General features: G+C 37.9%; 1 protein-coding gene across 1 annotated transcript; it reads right to left on the bottom strand.

Annotated features, from left to right (window-relative positions):
- Positions 1-2802: 2802 nt before the first annotated feature.
- On the bottom strand, positions 2803-21956 carry PGRMC2 (progesterone receptor membrane component 2). Its single transcript, XM_043568649.1, has 3 exons — positions 21153-21956; positions 5171-5326; positions 2803-4045 (listed from the first exon to the last, which is right to left on the bottom strand). Exons 1-3 carry the CDS (start codon positions 21664-21666, stop codon positions 3948-3950), a joined length of 768 nt encoding a protein of 255 aa, XP_043424584.1. The 5' UTR covers positions 21667-21956; the 3' UTR covers positions 2803-3947.
- Between the last annotated feature and the right edge of the window lie 1691 nt (positions 21957-23647).

The following is a 23647-nucleotide window of genomic DNA, read 5'->3' as shown; positions in this document are numbered from 1 at the left end:
GATGAGTCTTGCCTAAAAACAGTAAAGAAAAATTGGGTGGTGTTCATTTGAACTTTCTTCCTACAATAGATCATAATCTGTTATTAGAATCTACCAAATTGAGGGCTGACCTTAATGGAACACACATACTCAAAAGCTATCTTTGAGCATTTGCTACATTTAACTCACTAGAGCAAAAGAACCATCACTATAATATGCAATGAGTCATTTTTATTATGCTCAAAGCAATTTATAAACTTTATTATTACCAGCTTATTCTGGTTCATAAAAAACTCTGTAAGGTAATACACTGTGTTAACATGCCAACGGCATACATTTTTAGCAATTGGCTGCACTTCCCAATTACTAACAGAAGTAAATGGAATACGTGGGTAAGGAGAGTCTGATTCAAGTTTTCTAGAGAACAATTTTCTCCAGTACTGGTTCAATATACTAATATTCAGCTTTCAGATTATAGGTAGAGGTCGGTGTAAGTGTTGGAGTCTGCAGATTTCAAAAAAGGCAGGTAGCATTATTGTCAGGAAAACATGACGTAGACTTCACTAATGTCAAGATTTTTTTTTTCTTTTTTTCAACGTTTTTTTATTTTTTTATTTTTTTATTTTTGGGACAGAGAGAGACAGAGCATGAACGGGGGAGGGGCAGAGAGAGAGGGAGACATAGAATCGGAAACAGGCTCCAGGCTCCGAGCCATCAGCCCAGAGCCTGACGCGGGGCTCGAACTCACGGACCGCGAGATCGTGACCTGGCTGAAGTCGGACGCTTAACCGACTGCGCCACCCAGGCGCCCCAAGATTTTTTTTTTAATGTTTTATTTTTGAGAGATAAGAGCGTGAGCAGGGGAAGGGTAGAGAGGGAGACACAGAATCCGAAGCAGGCTCCAGGCTCTGAGCTGTCAGTACAGATCCCAATGCGGAGCTCCAACTTGTGAAGTGCAAGATCATTAACTGACCCGAAGTTGGCCGTGTAACCAACTGAGCCACACAGGCACCCCTCACAGTCAAGGTTTAAAAACTTATCTGTTGTCTGAATAGGTTCGTTTCCTAATGGAGAGAAACTGACTAGTACACACAGTATAGATTTTGAGAAACATGCCAACTTTAAGATACTATCAGAAGATAAAAATCTGAATAAAAACAATGTTTAAAAAAAATCACATTAGATTTTTATGTGGAATCTCCTGATATGTAACTGAGAAACTTTAGGGAATATGAAACCAAATACAGGAAATCAAGACTAAATTTATCGAAGAGTAAGTTCAAGTGGATGTCAAAGATGGACAATATAACTTGAAATGATTAGTGTAGTGTTTCTCAGATGTGCCTAACCACAAGAATTACCATGGACTTCTTACGAGTGAAGTCTGAGGGGTGCCTGGGTGGCTCAGTCCATTGAGCGTGACTCCTGGTTTTGGCTCAGGTCATGATCATGGGGTCATGGGATCAAGCCCTGAGTCAGGCTCTGCGCTGAGCATGGAGCCTGCTTGAGATTCTCTCATTTCTTCTGTCCCTCTCCCCTGCTCGTGCTCCCTCACTCTCTAAAATAAAATTAAAAACAAAACAAAACAAAGCAAGAGTCTGAGACCCATTTTCTTTCAATTATGGCTCAGTGTGTAGTAGGTTTGGTCTGATGTGCATTTTAAGTACTTCAAGTGGTTCTAATAATCAGCAAAGTTAGGGAAATAGAGTCTAAGGGGAAAACAGCAGCAAAAATACCACCACAGCTTCTATCTCCTTACTCTAAGACTACCCAGCAAACTACCTGAGAATGAGAAACACTCAACTGAAATTGAGGAATTGTCTATATAAGTTTATTTCAAGTCCAAAACACAAATTACTCAATTTTCTTAACAGACTGTATCATTTTTACTGCATGGATATTTAGGGTTTCTCTATTCACAAGTGCAGATTTATTTCTGAACTTCAGGCTCAAACTTATATGTGTGTGTGTGTGTGTGTGTGTGTGTATGTATATATATGTATATATATATACATATATATACATACACACACACACACACACACACACACACATATATATATTTATATGTTTACTACAGAGGACATGTATGTTAGCAAATTTTATAAAATATTTTACATAAAAAACACACAAACCATTTACCAATATTCTTCAGTCTTTACAACCAGTCTTCAGCAAAGATTTGGCTGAAGATCATTATTTTCTATAAAACATCCCAAGACTGAATATAATAGAATGCAGTATTTTTCATACTTTAGCTTATTATTGCAATTTAAATTTCCCCTTTCTTTGACGGCTTCTGCATATGTTATATTCATAAAGTAGAATAAACCTCTTCTTTAACTTGGTGACTTTAATGGGCGACTTGTTAAGTTTTTGGTGTAACCAAGAACCTAAATAGTCTCAATGAAATCAAGTAACTGACATATGCAGAATATGCAGGGCTTTTCATAAGGGCTTTTTCAAATGAATAGAAGAATTCAGTACTTATCAGTGTAATACCCTTTATTATTTTGTGTTCAGTAACTATCACCTGGGTGCTATTACTTCTAGTATAGCCAGCATCAAAATATAAAGTCAAAATATGTACATTTTTATATATCAATTCTTACCTGAATAATCTCAGATCTCGAGAATGTTCCACAAAGTGGAATTTCTTCCTAAAGTTACAGTGAATGTGGTACAATGTGTACAAGTTGGTTAACCAGTGCCTGCTTTTCATTTCCAAGACTTTTCCTTATCTTGAATCAAATGCATAATCCTGACTACCATATCATAATGCACTGGGCTTACAGTTTATATATAAAGTCCAACTCAAGCTTATTTTGGTTTATTGTACATGCTTTATTAAAATGGTACTGGTATTTACAGTATCTGCAGAGTCCTTTCCAAGGCGCTCTCACACACATTCAGACGCACCCATACAACATCCATACCACAGCCCCATGCACCCACACCAATGAGATGTGAGGGTCAGACTCCTAAAATTAGGCTGCTGTTGGGGGACAAAGTTGTTGATTTGATTTTTGATTTTTTTTTAAAAGAGAAAAAGCATGAGGGAATGCATTTGGCCATTACAATGCTAATTAAGTTTGTGTATATTAACATATGTGGCAGTAACACTGAATATTCCTTTTACATTCTATGTACACAGAATGACATCAAAGTTTTGCAGTCAACAGAATATTCCAACTTCAGTCTCAATGCTGCTTGTAATGACTTCTGAATTCACATAGGGGCTTTTCCTAAAAATAATTCAAGTCTATGTAAGTGAAATAAGGCACAATTAATATTGATTTGATCTAGGGGAAGGGAAGGGATAAAAACTAGTTTCAAATGATCTTACTATTGGGAATTAACTTTGACTTAGATCCACTTGAAATCCCTTCTCCTAATTTCCAAAGATTTCGTAGCAGGGTTTTTTCCTTTTTCCTGACAAAACCCAAAAAGAAAAGTTTGAGAATTCACATTTTAATGTTTCAATAATCTAAACTACTCAAATTGATGTGCACCCCCAACCTCTCCTGCCTAGGTCTCCTCCCTCAGAGCTATAACAAAAACACAGCACATGAATCTCTTGCTGTTTTTGAGGAGATTTGTACACGTAAGTAGCAAATACATATCTGGTTGTCTTTGATTTAAAAAAAAAAAAATAGGAGGGAGGGAGGGAAGGAGGGAGAGAGGGAATAGTAACCTTGTGACTTTCTTGCTCTTTAAAAAAGTCCCTGTTTCCTCCTTTTCAGGATGATGAAGCCCCACCAGACATTACAAACAACTGCAACAAATGAGGTTGGCAGCATAAATAATGTCTAGTATTCAAATCTTCAAAGTGAGACTCATTTAGCTTGTATACAATCTGTTGAATGTTTTTTGCAGCAGGTGAACCAAACCCAAAGACGCTGGACATTCTGTGAAAGGGAGTAAGAATTGCAGTTCTGAAGGCCCCTGACTTTGGTTGTTTACAAAGTTCAATCCTGTTTATTGTGATCCTTGGTATCTTCTTCATCTGTATATTCTGATGGTTCTTCTCCTGGTTTTAGGAGTCTGCCTACATAATCATATTTTTCTGAAAAATACATCAAAAGAAAATCAGTAGTGATCAAATTTGTTTTACTATTCCATTACGCAGCAGGGAAGGTGTTCACCACTTTTAAAATTATATCGAATAAGCTACATTGATCCTATTGCTCACCTTGGCTGGTCTTTGTATTCATGTAAGGCTTGAACAAAAGAAAACAGGATTAGGGAATTTACAAAGCTTGGGGACTGTGCTTTACCAGGAAAAGTGTTCCATTCTCCCAGCTCTTAACCAAGGACATTTCATCAGAATCACTTAGAGATCATGCTAAGTAGATCCAACTAGAAAATATTCTTGGGAGAAAATGGGACATCTGCTAGTAGTCTCCAAGAAAATAAACCAAATGAGATGCAAAGTCATTTGTTACTCATTATCCTGTGTTCTTTGAGAACTCAGTGTGTGGCCCCAGTCATACCATTATTCTTTCTCCTAGCAAACTCTCTTCTTACATCTCTGTTAATATTCCTTGTTTTAGGTTACCAGTACTTAATTTAGAACACTATAATGTCCAAGGTGATACATATTTAGTCATTTTTTGGTCAGGAATTTGAACTAGGTTAAGTGAATTAACTGACAAACCAGAAGGAGAAGACAGGAGGACTACCTCATACAGTAGAACCAGTTCAAATGCCAAGAAGCCAGAACTGTTTCCAAGGGATGTATAGGTCACATAAATAGCTGTCTGGAGTGTCACAGCTGTCAAGAGGTATTAACTGATGCCATGAGGGTATAATAAAGGGGAATGACATTTTTTCTTTATAGTTTTGAGAGTAAGATCAGTAAAATCATTTTAGAATAAATTATAGTATCAATATCCATAATGAATTCAGTTTTAAATAGAAGCCTATATTTAAAAATACTATGTCTTACTTAAAAAGCCTTATAAGACTAAAGGTGTCACAATTTGTTAGACTTACAGTTGGTAACAACTCAATTTTTAAAAATGGATTTTTAACTAATATGTAACAACCATTTTCAAATTTTGCTATTTTTATCATCAAATAATGATGGTGGTGAAAATATATCCTTAGGTTTCTTAAAGAAGTGAAATAGTATATACTTTCTTTGGCCGTAAATTTAATATTTCCAAAGAACCCAAGAAAATGAAGGTACCTTTAAACTGCATTTCCCATTCTCGAACACTCTCCATTTGTACAGCATTCAAGTCTGAGAGATCATCATATTCATCTTTAAGTGCATCTTTATCTAGGCAAAATGTCGCCAGTCCTCTGGAGGCATCCCTACCAGCAAATATTCCATATGGACCAGCTGGGGGAAAAAAAGAAATTATTGACATCATCTTAACAATATTTTGTTTATTATTATTATCTTTTTAATGTTTGTTTATTTTTGAGAGAGAGAGAGAGAGAAAGCATGAGCTGGGTAGGGCCAGAGAGAGGGAGAGCTAGGTAGGGCCAGAGAGAGAGGGAGAGCTGGGTAGGGCCAGAGAGAGAGGGAGACAGAGGATCTGAAGCAGGCTCTGAGCTGACAGCAGAGAGCCTGCTGCAGGGCTCAAACTCACGAACTGTGAGATCATGATCTGAGCCGCAGTCGGGCACTTAACCAACTGAGCCACCTAGGCGCCCCAACCTTAACAATATTTTAGAATGTCTCAAAGGAAAAGGTCAAATAAAAGAAACCTCATAACGACTCATATTTGGTACACAGCCTTAACTTCAAAACATGCACAGATAGATACTAGACAATGAGAAGAAACTTCTTGGAGATCTACCTTTAGAACAAAATAAAGTTTTTCATTGAAAATTTAAAACTTAAATTTCAGATACCTCAAAACTTGTATTCAAAGTTGAAGACTACAAGGTATTAGGGAGAAGAGAAAACTTAAGCAATTAGGTTTGGAAACTGGTTTGTTTGAGGGGAGATAATGCTTTATTGATTTGTGTTAATTAATTGTGGCATCTAAAAATAAAACAGAATATCCACTAGATAAGTACTTGGTAAAGACCCAAATGAATTGTGGATCTAAAACATTTTCTTCCTCTAATCCAAAGTAGGGTTGTATGAGAGCAGAGACTGTACCATCTTTGCACCTCCAGTGACTAGCTCAGTGCACAACACACGTAGATGTTCAACATATCTTTGCTGAATGTTTTACCAGAAATATGGCCCATTTTCAAAATAAATATCACCAGACTACCAGAACATATTCACAATTACCTATATAAACTATGAAAAGTCATTAAACAATGGTTGTCATTTGTCAAGGCTCTTGGGAAACAGGAGACATGGCTATAGGAACAGTTCCTCTGACTGACATAAAATGATTAGCATTTTGTCCAGGGAATTAAGAACCACTTCCCTAGAAAGGAATGGCATGATTTATATGCTGACAGCAGTGAGCCATTCCCAAAGTCTGTGCTTGAGAGTGGCAATTGTATTACTCATCTCAGTATCCTCAGTGCCTAGCACAGTGCCTGGCATAAAGTAGAAACGAAAGTTTCTTCCAAAATATTAGCTGCAATTCCAAATAAGGATTAACTAGATTTTGATCCTTTATTTTAAACAGATTCATTTATAGTAAGCAAAATCTCCGCTCAAACTTATGACAAAAAAGACACTTGTTATTTAAAACAAATAAACAAAACCAAAACAACCTAATTTTCCATATCAAGAAATTGGTTAAATTACAGTACATTAATTTAATGGAATAATAGTACATAACTATCAAAAAGAAGGAGATATCTCTATATGTACAGACACACACAGAAGTCCATGATAGAGTAACTAAAAACAGCAATTCAGAAGAGTATGTGTGTGTGTGTATATGTATATATATAGCATGATTTGCTTTGAATTAAAAAAAGAATACACATGTATGCACATTCTACATGTGTTTGTATATGCATGAAAAACACCAGTTAGAATACAGACCAAACACTTAACAGTGGCAACCTTTTCTGGGGAATGGAGGAAAAAATTTTACTTCATGTAACTGGTAGTCTGGCTATTTAAAAAATTATTATTATTTTAATTGAAGTACAGTTGACACATAATATTATATTAGTTTCAGGTGTATAGCATAGTGATTTGACAAGTCTATATATTATGCTGTGCTCACCACAAGTACAGCTACCATCTGTCACCATATGACACTGCTACAATACTACTGACTATATTCCCTATGATGTACCTTTCATCCCTGTGATGAATTCATTCCATAACTGGAAGCCTGTATCTGTCACCCCACTTTACGACTTTTGGCAATCTCCTCAACCCCCTCCCCTATGTCAGCCATTAGTTTGTTCTCTGAACTTAATGGGTCTTTTTCTGATTTTGGTTATATATTCGTTAAAAAATTCTTTTTATAATAAAAATCTCTCTCTCTCCCCTCTGCCCCTCTCCCCCACTCATGCTCTCTAAAATAAAATCAGTAAACTAAATTAAATTAAGTAAAAATTTAAATGCTAATAGGTGGTACCTGGCTGGCTCAGCCATAAGAATATGTGACTTTGAGTCCCATGTTAGGTGTAGAGGTTACTTAAATATTTTTTTTAAAAATCAAGTGCTAATAAATAAGATTTCTAAAATTCCTAATTTTACAATAGAAAAAAATTTTCTTTCCTGAGGCTATAGTTATCCATACATGACAAAGGTAATTTAGAGAAAATAATTTTAAAACCAGAATTACTAGCTTAACTATTATGAGCAACAGAGTGGTCAGTTAGAGAGCTTACTGTTCAGTTAACAGAACAAAATCTTTTCTAATGAGAAGTAAACTAGAAGAAAAACCTGGAAATTTCTTGCTTTTTAAATAAACAGAGTAATGATTATACCCATATTCATATTTGAAAGCATTTAGGAAATTGAAGATTATGTGTTAGAAAGTATCTGTACATTTGAGAGAATTCAAAAATCTACTTAAATAGACAAAAATCTAAAAACTTATGAAAATTAATTTGAATTATAGAAAGCATTGGACTATAAAGTTCACTGAGTATAAGAAACATACTCTGAAAAGTTCATGGCACGGAACCAGAAGTGGCATTCGCAATAGGTACAGATACATTAACATGAAAATTAAGATAATCCTTCCAGTAAAGCACTTTCTTATTCTATTTTCCTGTTCCTAAGTATTCTCCATATTGCTACTTAATATTAGGTGACATTCACAATTACCATTTAATTGTTATATATTTTCTTACTGAATGGATATACCTAAAATTTAATCATTTTCCTATTGGCATACACTTAGACTACCAATTTATACTTTTAAATTTGTGTTCTATATAAGAAAAGGAAACACTTTTTACAATGGGTCAACATTAATAACCTTCAAATTATTGCCCACTATTTCACTTGTCATTGAAAAGGGTATTAACCATTTAAGAGAAAGAAATTCAGTATTATTTCTATTTACACAGTAAAATCCAAATTTCCTTAAATTGGAATTATTTCTTAAAAAAAATTTTTTTTTAACATTTGTTTATTTTTGAGACAGAGAGAGACAGAGCATGAATGGGGAAGGGTCAGAGAGAGAGGGAGACACAGAATCTGAAACAGGCTCCAGGCTCTGAGCAGTCAGCACAGAGCCCGACACGGGCTCAAACTCACGGACCACAAGATCAAGGCCTGAGCCCGAAGTCGGACGCCTAACCGACTGAGCCACCCAGGCGCCCCTGGAATTATTTATTTTAGAGCAATGTGAACTTTTAAAATTAAGCAAGAACAGGGGAGCCTGGGTGGCTCAGTCGGTTAAGTGTCCGACTTTGGCTCGGGTCATGATCTCAGGGTTTGTGAGTTTGAGCCCTGAGTCGGGCTCTGTGCTGACAGCTCCTAGACTGGATTTTCAGATTCTGTCTCCCTTTCTCTCTGCCTCACCCTCGCTCGCACTCTGCCTCTCTCTCTCAAAAATAAGTAGACATTAGGGGCACCTGAGTTGGCTCAATTGGTTAAGTGTCTGACTTCAGTTAAGGTCATGACCTCATGGTTCCTGAGTTTGAGCCCCATGTCGGACTCTGTGCTGACAGCTCAGAGCCTGGAGCCTGCTTTGGAATCTGTGACGCCCCCTGTCTGTCTGCCCCTCCCCTATTCACACTCTCTGTCTCTCAAAAAATAAATAAATGTTAAAAAAATTCTTTTTAAATAAACAAACATAAAAAATAAAAAAATAAAATTAAGCAAGAATAGTCCCTAGGGAAAAGAAAAGTAGCCCTCATCTTAAAGCAGTTGTGTGGGTTTATTTATTTTTTTTTGCATAACTCCACATGCTTTGTGGCACTAGCTGCTTCTCTGGAGATGGAGGCGATAGATAGACAGATAGAGAGAACCAGTGTGATTTTTTTTTCTTGAGGAACGACAATGATGACAAAGTAATCTATAAACATTATATATCCCCTTAATGCTGACAAACTTAAAACAGCGACAAGTCACACACAAAAGAAAAAGTAAAGCTGATCAAGGCTGTAAAGAACTACAAATGTAAAATGATAGTCAACCATTTAAAGAATTTTCTAGCATGTGACTTTACTCTCATAGTCTTGCAAAGTAAAAGGAACAATTTTTGCCCTCCTCACTTGGCAGATGAACAGAAGCAGAGGCATTCAGTGACTTGCTTAAAATTAACCAGCAGACTTAGGAAGTACTATTTCCACTTTTCTTTTAAAAAAATTTTTTAATGTTTTATTTACTTTTGAGAGAGAGAGAGAAAGAGAAACAGTGCAAGCAGGGGAGGGACAGAGAGAGAGGAAGACACAGAATCTGAAGAAAGGCTCCAAGCTCTGAACTAGCTGTCAGCATAGAGCCTGACACAGGGCTCGAACTCCCGAACCATGAGCCGAAGTAGGAAGCTTAACCGACTGAGCCACCCAAGTGCCCCATCTGCTTTTCTAACTACTCCAAATATAGTCCACCTTTAGAAAACACAGAGGATCCACAAACCCAAAGGTGGAGTGACACCTGAAAATTGGAGCATTTCCATTAATTACAAAATTTCAGGGGAATAGATATTTTAGAACACCTATTAAATCAAAAGAGAATTAACAAGAAAGCTATATACATCAACACCTTTTCTTATCATTTTGTTGTAATATTTATCTTCCTGGCCTGCAAAAGTCAATCTACTTCAAAGTACTTAAGAGTATAAACCATAAAACTTATCTGAATTATAAAAGAGAGAAGATGATCATTATAAAAACAAAAAATCTTCCATCTCTGAGTATATTAATATATACCAATGCATTCTCTTATAAAATTCTCTGCCAACTTTTCTAAGGAGACCTCAATGCTAAATTAATGTAAAAACAAAACTTCATAAAACACGTTCTTTTTTTGATTTTAGATGTCGACTTAGTAAGAGCGAACTTGAATCAACAGTTAATAAATCAAGCCTATTTCTAGGCAAAATGATGTTTTATTAACTCTTGAACAGAAAAGAATGATTCAGTGATTAACATACTTCTTCACTCTCTAAACTATATTAAGCGGTCTTCTTCCCTCAGGAAGCATTTAACTTATGAAAAGGTCTTTTTAGACTAGTTTAGTTTTTCCTGTAAGATCATAAAGAACATAACATTAAAAACTAGAATTGGAATTGGATGCATTGCTCAGAGAAAGGAGGATATGAGGTCTAACTAAAGTACATTTCTCTGCATTTATAATACAACCAGAAGCATTATCTGAGAAGCCAGAAATACCTGCCATTCCACTACCCCTTTACACAACAAACATAAAAGTTACTGATTCCAATATTTTGATAACCATACTTGGCTACCTATTACACTAAAATAACATAGAGTTACCCAAGGAAAACAAATTTTAATGGTATTAAGCCTTTAGGTATAATTTGTAAAAAAAATAATAATAAAGGCCAACTTATATAAACTAATGTTATTTTGACTATTAAGGGTTCATTTTTACATTAACATCTCAGTAATAACTAAGGGAGTTATATTCTGTTGCTTTATCATAGACTACAATATAATGCTGATATAAAAGTGGATTTGCAGGGATGCCTGGGAGGCTCAGTCGGTCAAGCATCCAACTTCGGCTAAGGTCATTATCTCACAGCTCATAAGTTTGAGCCCCACATTGGGCTCTGTGCTGACAGCTCAGAGCCTGGAGCCTGCTTTGGATTTTCTGTCTCCCTCTCTCTCTGCCCTTCCCTCCCTGCTCTCGCTCTGTCTCTCTAAAATGAATAAATGTTAAAAAAAAAAAAAAAAAAAAGTGGATGTTTAATTTGAAGAAAATTCTTGCTACCAAAAATGAACAGCAATTCAACCAAGGCAGTTTCTCTTAAATGTACTTATGTAACAAACATTCTAGGACATCATTTAAAAAATAAATCTTTTATTAAAAAAAATATTTTATAATGTTTATTTTATTTATTTATTTAAAAAAAATTTTTTTTTTCAATGTTTTTTATTTATTTTTGGGACAGAGAGAGACAGCATGAACGGGGGAGGGGCAGAGAGAGAGGGAGACACAGAATCGGAAACAGGTTCCAGGCTCCGAGCCATCAGCCCAGACCCTGACGCGGGGCTCGAACTCACGGACCGGACCGCGAGATCGTGACCTGGCTGAAGTCGGACGCTTAACCGACTGCGCCACCCAGGCGCCCCATGTTTATTTTATTTTTGAGAGACAGGGTGTGAGCTGGGGAGGGACAGAGAGAGGACACACAGAATCTGAAGCAGGCTCCAGGCTCTGAGCTGTCAGCACAGAGCCTGACGTGGGGTTTGAAACCAGAAACCGTGAGATCATGACCTGAGCTGAAGTCAGATGCTTAACCAACTGAGCCACTCAGGTGCCCCCAAATAACTCTTCTTTTAAAGATAATGTTAAATACATCAAAATGACATTATACTAGAATTCAGATTTCATTAATACTCTTTAAGAGTTAACATAACTGTGGCACAGATTTTTCAAGTTCAAAATTCAATAAATCTACTAGTTAGTGAATCCTGAAACTGCTTACTTTAATATGATCAGGTAGAACGGGTAACATTTTTTTGAAAAAGGAAAAACATATGGCCACTGTAAGAAAATGTTTTAAAGAATAATGCAATGAACAGAAAATTCCAGGAAGAACTAAATATCTAAAGTATGTAACATAACTGTGATTCTTAGAATGACTACATAGCTACATTAGTATTTATGAAGAGGAGAAAATTCTACAATGAATATTTCAGTTATTTCCATTGTATAACAACCATAGTCTCAGGGAAAAACTTTAATTCATTAAAGTTTATAAACAGCCTAGTTTTCTGGCCTGTTTTGACAATAGTCTTTTGTGATTACTAAAGCAACTTAAAAAAAAACAAACCTAATTATAGTTGTATTGAGTAATGTATTCCAAATAAGATTACAACGGGCCTAGGAACAAATGAAGCAATATGTAAAAGTGACTGAAAGAAATCCAAGTAATAAATATTAATTTTTTATACTTATATTTAGGAAGTCCCAAGACTTTTAGAGAGAAGGTAGTGTGGTGAAAATGAAAGAATACCTCTCAAGAAGCCAAGATAACTGGGTTCTAGAGGCTTCACCAACATTTAACATTGGGCAAATCTTAAAGGCATTGGTATAAAATGGGGAAAGAATCTAGTTTGGCCTCCTCCCATTTTAGGCAGGTAAAATACTTTCCTTAACTCAATCTTGCTTCTGAAATTCAAACTAGAAGGCTGTCAACCATACTGTGGGTTGAGCTCAGTGGCCTTGGCCCTCCCTTATGGCTTAGGGTGGGGACAGGGAAGACTGAAAAATTAAAACTTCAGGCCTATGCCAAATGTTGGAATGGAGACTGAGTTTAACACAGCCTTCATAGGATGAGAAGTCTAAGGTGAAAAAATAGCATCTTAAATGATTATATTCTTATATAATTTTTTTAAAAGTTTATTTATTTTTGAGATAGAGACAGAGCACGAGTGGAGGAGGGGCAGAGAGAGGGAGACACAGAATCTGAAGCAGGCAGGACCCAGGCTCTGACCATCAGCACAGAGCCTGATGTGGGGCCTGCAAGATCATGACCTGAGCTGAAGTTGGACACTTAACTGACTGAGCCACCTAGGCGCCCCATATTATTATATAATTATTATATTAAAAATAGGACTTAATTAGCTATTGGAATTTAGTGAACAGTAAAGGTAATACTGCAAGTGTTGGGGAAAAATATTCTATAAATAGTGTTGGGGTAACTGCATAGCTTTCTGTAAAAAAAAAAAAATCCTTATTTCACATCTTAAAACAAATTCCAAATGGAACTAAAAAACCCAAACCATAGAAGTACTTTAAAAAACTACGTATTTAAAAAAATAACCTTTTTAGTGCAAAAAACCTTTAACTTATGATAAAGAAACTCAGCAGCCATAGAAAGAAGATAAATTTGAATACATAAAACCAAAAATTTCTGTGGCTTAGAAAAAACACCATAAAGTATAAAGACAAATAAACTAGGAAAAATGTTTGCAGCTAAGATTGATTCACTTTTGATTCACTTTTTATTTTTTTTTTAAAAAAAAATTTTTTTTTCAACGTTTATTTATTTTTTGGGACAGAGAGAGACAGAGCATGAACGGGCGAGGGGCAGAGAGAGAGGGAGACACAGAATCGGAAACAGGCTCCAGGCTCTGAGCCATCAGCCCAGAGCCCGACGCGGGGCTCGAACTCACGGACCGCGAGATCGTGACCTGGCTGATGTCGGACGCTTAACCGACTGCGCCACACAGGCGCCCCTGATTCACTTTTTAAAAAACACCTAAAATCTCTGGGAAAAGACCAATACCATGATTGAAAAACTGTAGCAAAGAACATATGAACACATAATTTGTAGGAAAGGAAACATAAATGACTCAAAATTCTAAAGGTAGCCAACCTCACTAAAAAAGAGAAATGTAAATTAAAACAATATTGAGATACCATTCTAACTTCTCAGATTGACAAAGACCAGGAAGTTTGATATTGCATTTTTTGGCAAAGGAGTGAGAAATAGGCATTTCCATGAAGTGTAAACTGGTCCAATTTCTCTGGAGGGCAATTCGGAAATAAAGTACGCAAACAAAAAATATCCTGTAACCTAAGTCTCAGTCATTTTACTTCTAGAATTTTCCTTTCTTAAGTAATTTTTTTTAATGTTTATTTATTTTTGAGAGACAGAGTATGAGTGGAGGAGGGGCAAAGACAGAGGGAGACACAGAATGTGAAGCAGGTTCCAGGCTCTGACCTGTCAGCACAGAGCCTGATACAGGTCTTGAACTTATGATCCACGAGATCATGACCTAGGCTGAAGTCGGATGCTTGACCAACTGAGCCACCCCGGCTCCCCCTAGGAATTTACCTCATAAGTTTACTCATGTGTGTAAAAGGACATGTACATCAATATTTACAGGAGCACTAGGTATTAACAAAAGATTGGAAACAACTTATATGTTTGTTAATACCCTGTAAATTCTTCTATTTTAACTATGTATTACCAAACAAAAAATACAGTTGGCTTAAGGAACAACATAGAAAAAATACCCCAAGACACAAAAAGACAGTAATTGCTGCAGACAAGTTTTTGCAGTAAAAATTATAAACTACATGAAGAAACAAACCACCATGGAGGAGTGAGCACATACAGCAGATACAAGAACTGGCATCCCCAGAATAATACAAACAAATTAAAGAACTATAGTATGTTTGTCTAAAATTCTTAAGCAATTAAGAGATGGAACATAAAGATTAAAAGACATGAACGACAGAACGAAAAGCTAATGTGTACCTACTAAGAGTTCCAGAGGAATGAATAAAGAGAATGGGGGAGGCAATAATTGAAGATAATGAGTTCAAATTTTCTAGAATAAATGGATGACACACATCCTCAAATTTTAGTAGAGTGTGGCACAGGTTAAAAAAAAAAAAATCAAATCCCCACCTTGACAAATCCTAGTAAAAGAGCGGCACTCCAAAGACAAATGGGAAAACGGATTAATCAAAGGAATGCAATTTACCCAAAGCACTTAAAGAGAAATAGAAGACAGTGGCATAATATTATTGAAGATCTGAGATAAAGGTCAATCTACAATTTTATATACTAAACCTATACTATTATTCCTGAACAAGGGCATATAGAGACAGAATTTTTTTTTAAATGTTTACTTATTTATTTTTGAGAGAGACAGAGCTTGAGCAGGGGAGGGGCAGAGAGAGAGGAAGACACAGGATCCGAAGCAGGCTCCAGGCTCTGAGCTGTCAGCACAGAGCCTGACATGGGGCTTGAACCATGAACCATGAGATCATGACCTGAGCTGAAGTCAGATGCTTAACCGACTGAGCCACCCAGGTGCCCCAGAACTTTTTTTCTACCAATGAAAAAACTATAGGACATACCTCACTAAAATGAGAGCTGAACCTTGAACAAAGTAATGAGATTCAAGAAATGACAGTGAATAAAGAAAATGGTAACTATGCTGGTAAATTTAAATGAGGGCTGACAATAAAAAATAGGTAATACTTTAATAAATTTGGGGGAGGAGTTTGAAAAAATACAGAACTATAAGTCTAATAGAAATAATATAGAAAATAGGATGAGGGAGGGACTAGAGTGAAAGTTTTCTAAATGATTTTGTTTTTATTACTTTTGAGAGAGAGAGAGACAAAGAGAGAGAGTGTGCACACATGCACAAGCAGATAAGGGGTAGAGAGAGGGAGGAACACAGGATTCCAAGTGAGCTCTGCACTGACAGCAGAGAGCCCAATGTGGGGCTCGAACTCGGGAACTGTGAGATTACAAACTGAGGTGAAGTCAGATGCTCAACCGACTGAGCCACCCAGGCACCCCATATAGAGTGAAAGCCTTCTAAACCAGGGCCACAACATATGGCTATATACTACAGAATCTCAAGAGACACCATCCACATTTGTATGCATGGTACTTTTGTATATTTATTAAATAAATATTCTCTCAAACAGCAGTAAAGTGTCTTAGAGTTTTTTTAATTCACAGAGAAATGTTTGGCTAATAGTCCTATGTTCTTCAGAAGGATAGTGTCTATAGCAAAAACTTTAAGGAAATCACCAAAAGAATCGTTAATAGAATATATCCAAATAAGTAGGGAGAAAGAGTGGAAGAATTAAAAAATTCAATCTGCGAAGGAAAAAAAGTGGATAAAAGGAGGCAATGAAACATATGCCAAAGATAAATTACTAAATAAGATGACAGAAATCTAAATATATCAGTAATGATAAAACATATAAACTGATTAAGCTGCTTAAAGACAGTGTTGATATTACAGTCAATGAAAAAAAATGTGGTTATATGTTTTATCTACAGAGGAATAATAAAACATACCAGACTGGTGGAAAAAGAAACACTGAGGTAATACTAACCAAACAAAGGCTCAAGTCAAATCTCAAAATCAGTAAAGGTTAAGGATGTTTCTTTCTCTGCTGATTAATGTGATATGATCAGTTCTAGATCTAGTGCTAGATGGCATCAAAACATTCTCACACCCAATCTTTGTATGGCTGACTCCTTTAGGTTTTTGCTTAAATATCAACCCCCTTTTCTTGATAAACTAATATAAATAAAACATCTTTCTTAACCACCTATTCTAAACAAAGTCCTTTTTTTACCCTCTATTACATATCCTATTCATTTCTTTCATAAAATATTTAACTATAAATCATAGTTATATACTGAATGCTAGTTTATTGTCTGTTTTCCTAAATTTCCACACAGGTAGGAACTCAACTGTTTTGAAAACTCAGTTAACTCACTTTTCACAACATCTTATTTAAGCAACACTGTAATGAAATACAGGCAATTCCTTTTCAGTATTTAATATGGAGATGAAATCCTATCTTAGCTATCCTGAGATGATGCAGGTTCGAAGGGTAGAGAAGTTATTTAGTGATGTCTGTCATGCGTACAGAGGGGAGGGGTGGTCTATGTCGCAGATTGTTGAAAGAATTATTAAAAGAACATGAATGGCTAACTCTAGATGTTACTAAATCTATTTTCTTCCAGCATGAATAACATATTCTGGTTTCATATGGGCTTTCAGCTATCCTTTTATACTTAATGTTAGTATTTAACATAAATACAATTCCCTCAAAGATTAAAAATAAGGGCATGATGCTGAACTCAGAGTAGGTATTATAGAAATAACTAGTATAAATTTGAGCAGAGTATCAAAATTCATTAGACAACTTAGCTGATTCTTTTATTTTACTGAAAGGTAATGGATGTGTATGGCCATTAGTCCAAACAGACCCAGTTGGCTTCAAAGCAAATAGCTGGGATGATAGCTGATAGTGTGAATAGGATATCCACGAAGGAAGAGGTCAGGTTGAGCCTAGTCAATATGCTGCAACTCTTGCTTCAACTGTAATTTTGCAAACTATAAATAAAAGTTAACATACTGAAGATAAAATTTAAAAAAGGAGGAGAATCACTTGAAAGGTACATGTGCCCCTTTCATGGGGGTACTTCTTTTATATATGACTTTTTCTTTTCCAGTGGAATTTAAAGGGAAGTTGGAGAAAATACAGCTTTGGTCTGTGTCAAAGAAAATACTATACAGAATAAGGGGAAAGCCATATATTTAAATTTCAGAAATGCAGAATAAACTATTATACAAATTATACAACTGTATAATTGTTTGCCATTCTAAAGAATAAACAAAAACACTACTTTGGTAGAATTTCACTGTAGTAATATTAATCAAGTTATTTAGAATTATACTATCTATTCCAGTCTTCCTACTCTATTATGACTCTAGAAATGTGTGATATTATATTTTGTTGTGATACAATGGGATGGGATGGCATGTGAAGTCAATTATACTGTTTGATTTCTAGCTTTGCCACTAAGTAGGTGATTTTGAGTAAAACCTCCTTGAGTTTCAGTTTCCACATTTGTAAAATGGGAACATTACTTATCTCCTAGGGCTGTTTGAAAATTAAATGAGATAATAAGCTCAATAAATGGAGTTTCCTCCTCCTCCTCCCTTGACCTCTAGAATCAATGCTGTTGAAAAGAACTCTTTGGTAAGATGGAAATTCTCTATAAAGTGCACTAATATGGTAGCCATGTGGCTACTGAGTAATGGAAATGTGGCCAGTGAGATGGAGGAACTCAATTTTAATTATACTTAATTTTAATTAACTTAAAATTAAAAAGCCTTATGTGGCCTGTGGCTACCATATTGGACAGCCAAACATACAGCCATGAAAGTGTGTTTCTTTGAGGCTTTAGATCCTTATGGGACCCTGGAGAGGGTATCAAAACAACAGGTAGATTCTCTGCAAGTTTATCCCATTATGTAGTTTACCTGAACTAGTATAGATAGGCTTTGTGGTCAAATGTACCTGGATTTGAATGTCATGTCTGTACCTCAGACTCCCCATCTGCACCTCAGACTCCCCATCTGAGGGCAAGAATACTTACTAACCTCACTGAAGTAACATGGAGATGACAAATTAATGGATCTGATGTAGTAGGTGCTTAACAAATCTTACTTTCTTTCTCCTCCCATATGCATTGTTTCTTACCTGATCACTTTCCTCACATGCTGGCCAAGTGCCTGAACTGTTACTAAATTTAATGCTGACAAATGTAGTTAATGCCAGTTGTTTGCCAACATGTGTTTACTCCACTAAATTGTCAATAATTTTTTAAGAACTTGAACTTTAAAAATGACTAAGAATTTTTCAACATAGAATTTTTCAACATAGAAAAACCTCACAAAATAAAAAATCTTTAACTCTAAAACTATTATTGTGAAATGGGAGTAGATATTGGCTAGGCAAAGAAATGAGGTTTTCTGGCTCCTTAGCCCTAAGACTGTCAGGCTAAAATTGCTTCAAAGTGCTCAGATGACTGAAGATGAAAATAAAAATTAAAACCCAAAATAAACTTATATCTGAAATTTGGCTTCAAGACTTTTAGAAAAAGTGCTACATCTGTTAATGTGAAATGTCAACATATTTCAAGCCCATAGGTGATCTGTCTACTTTCAAGGTTCCTTTCCATAATACAACGTTCCAAACATCTCTACTAGGTTGAACAATAAATACTTAGAATAAAATAACTAATTACTCTTAGGCTGTTCATCAGGACCTGGGAATTGGTGGAAGCCAACCTAAAAGTGATTTCTCCGTGTTATCTAGGAAGCCCCTTAATGCTCAAGCTGCACAAAGGCTATCTACGTTATATCTATGACTCTTAATTTTTAATTTCTGTTGCAGAACATTTGCCACTGGAGGCTGCTAAACTATGTCCAGGATAACCTTTTCTAGCTATTTGCAGATAGTGGCAAAGCATAATGTGTGAGGACTAATATGCTTCTTTGCACTAACACTTTGTTTCATTGTCAGTTTAGATAGGGGCTACAAAAGCAGGTCTTTTAGTTGGGTAAGCTCTACATTAAAAACCTAAAACTGTACACAATTTCTAATCATTGCATACACTTTTTAATATTAATAAGAAAAAAACTTCAGGTACAAAATATTGTGTAAATCCTTGATTTAAAAAAAATTAACTATTTAATTTGGTCTGTCCGTTTAGTTACTTTACTTTGGCTCTATTTTCTTGTCCCTCATATTCTTAAGAAAAAGTATTAACTGTTTTAGCTGAGTTAAGTAGGTAGACAACTGTTTTTCATATTTACATAACCAGAAGCAAATACTTTATAAGATACCTATGACTTAATTAAATTCAATGTAGATGTACACACAAAAATACAAGCAACCGAGCAATTAAATAGTTTAACACATAAAATCTCCAATTTCTTATTCCTATTTTACTTAACCAACGCACTTTAAAATATATTCCAGCCATCAAACACTAAAACCGAAAGTATATATTTACAAGTACCAATAAATCTCCTGTACTAACAGATTAAATCAAGAAGGAAACCAACTTGTTTTTAGACTTGCCAACCCCCTTAACTTTAAGGCTTGAATGTACTCTTTCGAATAACAGGTCACTCTAGGTCCCTAATGTTATTATTTATTTTTTATTGTAGTCACTTTTTAAGCTTAGAATTAATTACTACATAACCAGGATGTACAATGTTGCTCAATTTTATTGTATACCAACAGGTTCCATGAGTCTGAACTGAAGTTTATTAGCATAATCTGAAATGTACGCTGTAACTACATGGAAGAAACAAGGGTTTCTAACCCAATGACCCTACATACACGGTTCTCTGAAAGCAAAGTTTTAAAAACCTTTAACTTGCGGAAACCTTGCACTGGGTGTGGATTTATAGCTTTTTTAAGTTTTTTCTGCTCAGTGAAAACACAGTAAGTCATTATCAACATGTATTTGAATACTTGCCTTCCTATGATAAAAAAAAAAAGAAAGAAAGAAAGAAAGAAAGAAAGAAAGAAAGAAAGAAAGAAAGAAAGAAAGAAAGAAAGAAAGAAACCAGACAGGCCCGCCTGCTGGGGTATCTGAGCTCCACCTCCAAAACTCAGGGAGAATATCTTTGCCAGTCTTTATTAAGATCTACATTCTGGTCTGTCTACATCCTACATACATGGTTAATCTTGGAAAGTGGCTCCATACTAAAACTGGTTTAAAGAAAAAGAATCTGAGATGTTGCTTATATGCCCAGACTTCACAAGCTAAACGGTAGGAACTTGTAACTACGTGTACCTAAACGTGGCCTTATGGGGAATGGCAGAGGGAAAAGGGAGATCAGTGGCTAAAAAGAGTAAAGAAAGGAAAGCTGTGAATTACCTGGCGTACAACTTCAGGTCCGTACTTTAGACATCTCTCCTCCCTCCTGCCCCCACCTATCCCAGGAATCAGAAAGCTCAGGAAAGGTTATGGGCCAGCTTGACAGGCGACAACTAAAAGTATTTTGAAAAATTCAGCACAAGAAAAGGCTTCGTGGAGGGATGAGAGAAAGATGAAAGCTGAGAGCTAGCAACACTGAAACACAGACTTCGGAGGGTGGAAAGCTGTAAGTGCCCGCTGCTGGGGTTGTGTGTGGGGACGGCCGTCCCAGGTGCAGCAGCCAGGGCACAGGGGTTCAGACATCGAGAGAGCTGGGCAAACCAACCCAGTGCCTAGGGGCACCCACCATCGGAAGAGGGTCGCACTTGAGCTACAGGAGGTCTTCCCCCTCCCCTTCCAACTCCTCCTCACCCGGGCCGTAGAACTTGCTGCCTTTGGTCACGTCGAAGACTTTCCCATTGACCGCGAGCAGGATGCGCGGGGTGCGGGACCCGTCGTACTGGCGCAGCTGCTCCAAGCTGAAGTCCCGCTTCTTCATACGAGGCAGAGAGGCAGCGGGACTCTCCTCGCCGGCTCCGGCCCCGGCGCCCAAACCCCGCCGCCCCCAGCGCACCCACAGCCGGTAGGCCCCCAGCAGCACCAGCGCCACCAGCGCCACGTTCAGCAGCATCTCCCCGCCCCCCGTCAAAAGCGCCAATGCCGCTGCTGCCCAGCCGCCCCCTTCTGCTGCCGCTCCCGCGCCGCCTGGGCTCTCGCTGCTGCCGTCGCTGCTGCTCTCACTGCCACTCCCCAGGGTGCCTAGCTTCACGTCCCCATCACCCGCCGCCATCACTGCCCGCCAGCGCCTTCCTCCTCCTCCCCGCCCCCTGCCCTCCCCAACCCCACGGCCAACCCCGCCCATCTGAGGCCTCTCAGCCAATAACATGAGGTGAGGGGGCGGGGTCAGGCTTGCTCTCGATTGGGTGTTGACGGGGTAACGTTGTCTTGGATCTCTCCCTCCTCCTCCCTTCTTTTGCAGACCGCGCTCGCGTGCGACGCCCCGCCCACCTCGCCCCACACTTCCCTGCTTTCGCTCGTCGCCTACCCTGGCTGAAGTGGAAGAAGGGGGCGGGCTTGAAGAAAAGATGCAGCGCCGGCCGCGCGCGCGCACAGGCCGAGTGAGACTACGGCGCGTGCGCGAGTTCCGGAGCGCCACGCGCTCTCCTTTCCTTTGCAACTCCTCCGGGAGGCAGGCTCCGCCCAATCCCCTCGCAATGCGCGTGCGCCCTGGAACCGCTTCCTTTCCCAGGTCTAAGTTCGTGTCCGCGAACTCCCGCCTCTTCGCTTTTGCTCCTCTAGGGATTTCACGTGCGCCTAGGCGGCTGCGGAGGCGGGAACCTGGCTGGGTCGCCTTTTCGAGGGCGCAGGTTGGTGGCTTGTGGGAGGCCACGACTTAGTTTTAACTGCTGGCGCAAACTATTGAGGGGCGTCCCTTTTTCCCCCGTGGCGCCGGCGCGCCTTTCCGGAAGCTGGGAGTGTGGGCGCGCAGACAAGCTACCGCCCAAAAGTTTTGGCGACGAACTGGAGTCGTCTTGTCGCGGAAAGACTGCACAGTGCCCGCACTACGGTTATTTGGAATCCAAAATCTACTCGCTGCCTGCGCTAGCACGGAGCAGCCACTCCCGGGTGGTTTTGGTCAAGACTAAGCTTGTAGAATTTTCTTTCAGGTTTCAGACTAAAGGTGTTACCGCTTAAATCATAGTCCGTGGCGGTAGGGAAGAGGCTAGAATGAGGTGGTCCTTTGATTCGCTCATTCGACTTTATTTACATTTTTAATTTTTAATCTCCCTAAGTCTTTCACAGTCTTTTAGCCTCTCAAGTCCTTTAAAAATCTGGTATAAATTCACCTCTGAAGCCTTATTCTGGGCTCCTTACCTCAAGCACTCAACTCCTTTGACTTGCTGGCTCGTGTCCTAGTCTGTTGTTTTTGTGTCAGGGAGTTCCCCCACGCCCAACTCCCAAGAACTACTTGCTGTGAACAATCGGTGTGATAAATGAGTGAAGGTGTATTAAGGGAGTAACAATTTTCGTTTAATCTTGAGGAACCGGGGCGATGGAGGACAGACCCGAAAAGCAGTGGGGGCATATGATACGAACTAAAGTACTTATTAGGGAAACGACTAGTGTTCCATTTTCGCTTCAGTAATCAGGAGCAAAGTCTGGAAAATTAGGTTGGTAGTCTTAAGTCAACAGATAGGCTTGGACTTATACTGCCCGTTTTGGAGGAGCCATTGAAGAGTTTGAAGGGGCAAATGACCGGATAAAACTTCTCTAGATTATCTACCCGATGTATTAAAGACTGGAGTAGCAAAAGCATGGAAAACAAGTTAGTAGCCTATGGTATTAGTGCAAGAAATGAGGAAACTTAGAACTAAGTGGCATTAGGGCAAGGGTCTGCAAGCTTTTCTATGAAGAGCCAAACATATTTTAGGCCTGTCTTTCATAATTACTCAACTGTCTTATAGTAAGAAAGCAACCTAAAAGATGCTTAGAGGAATGAGCATGATTGTGTTCCAGTAAAACTTTATTTATGGACACTGACATTTTAGGTGTCATGAAATACTATTTTTTTTCAACTCTTTAAACCTGTAAAAGCCCTTTTTTGATCTACAGAGATACAAAAAGAGTCTATAGGCCATAGTTTGCTCACCCCTGTACTTTCTTGGGGCAGAATGAACAGGATTTAATTGGGAAAAGTAAGTGACCATATGGTCTAGTCTCCAATCTAGAATATTTTTGGAACTGAAAGGTGGCACTATACACTGGGAGAACAGGATTAAAATTAGATTGTCCCAGGCAAATCTGAGTGGTCATCCTGAGGTTAATGGTTAGATGTCATAACTGCTTTAGGAGTTGGTAACAGGAAA

Source organism: Prionailurus bengalensis, chromosome B1, assembly GCF_016509475.1.
Source record: "Prionailurus bengalensis isolate Pbe53 chromosome B1, Fcat_Pben_1.1_paternal_pri, whole genome shotgun sequence".
Lineage (NCBI taxonomy): Eukaryota > Metazoa > Chordata > Mammalia > Carnivora > Felidae > Prionailurus > Prionailurus bengalensis.
Note: the sequence above shows the minus strand (reverse complement) of the source record. Positions and strands in the feature narration are given on the sequence as shown.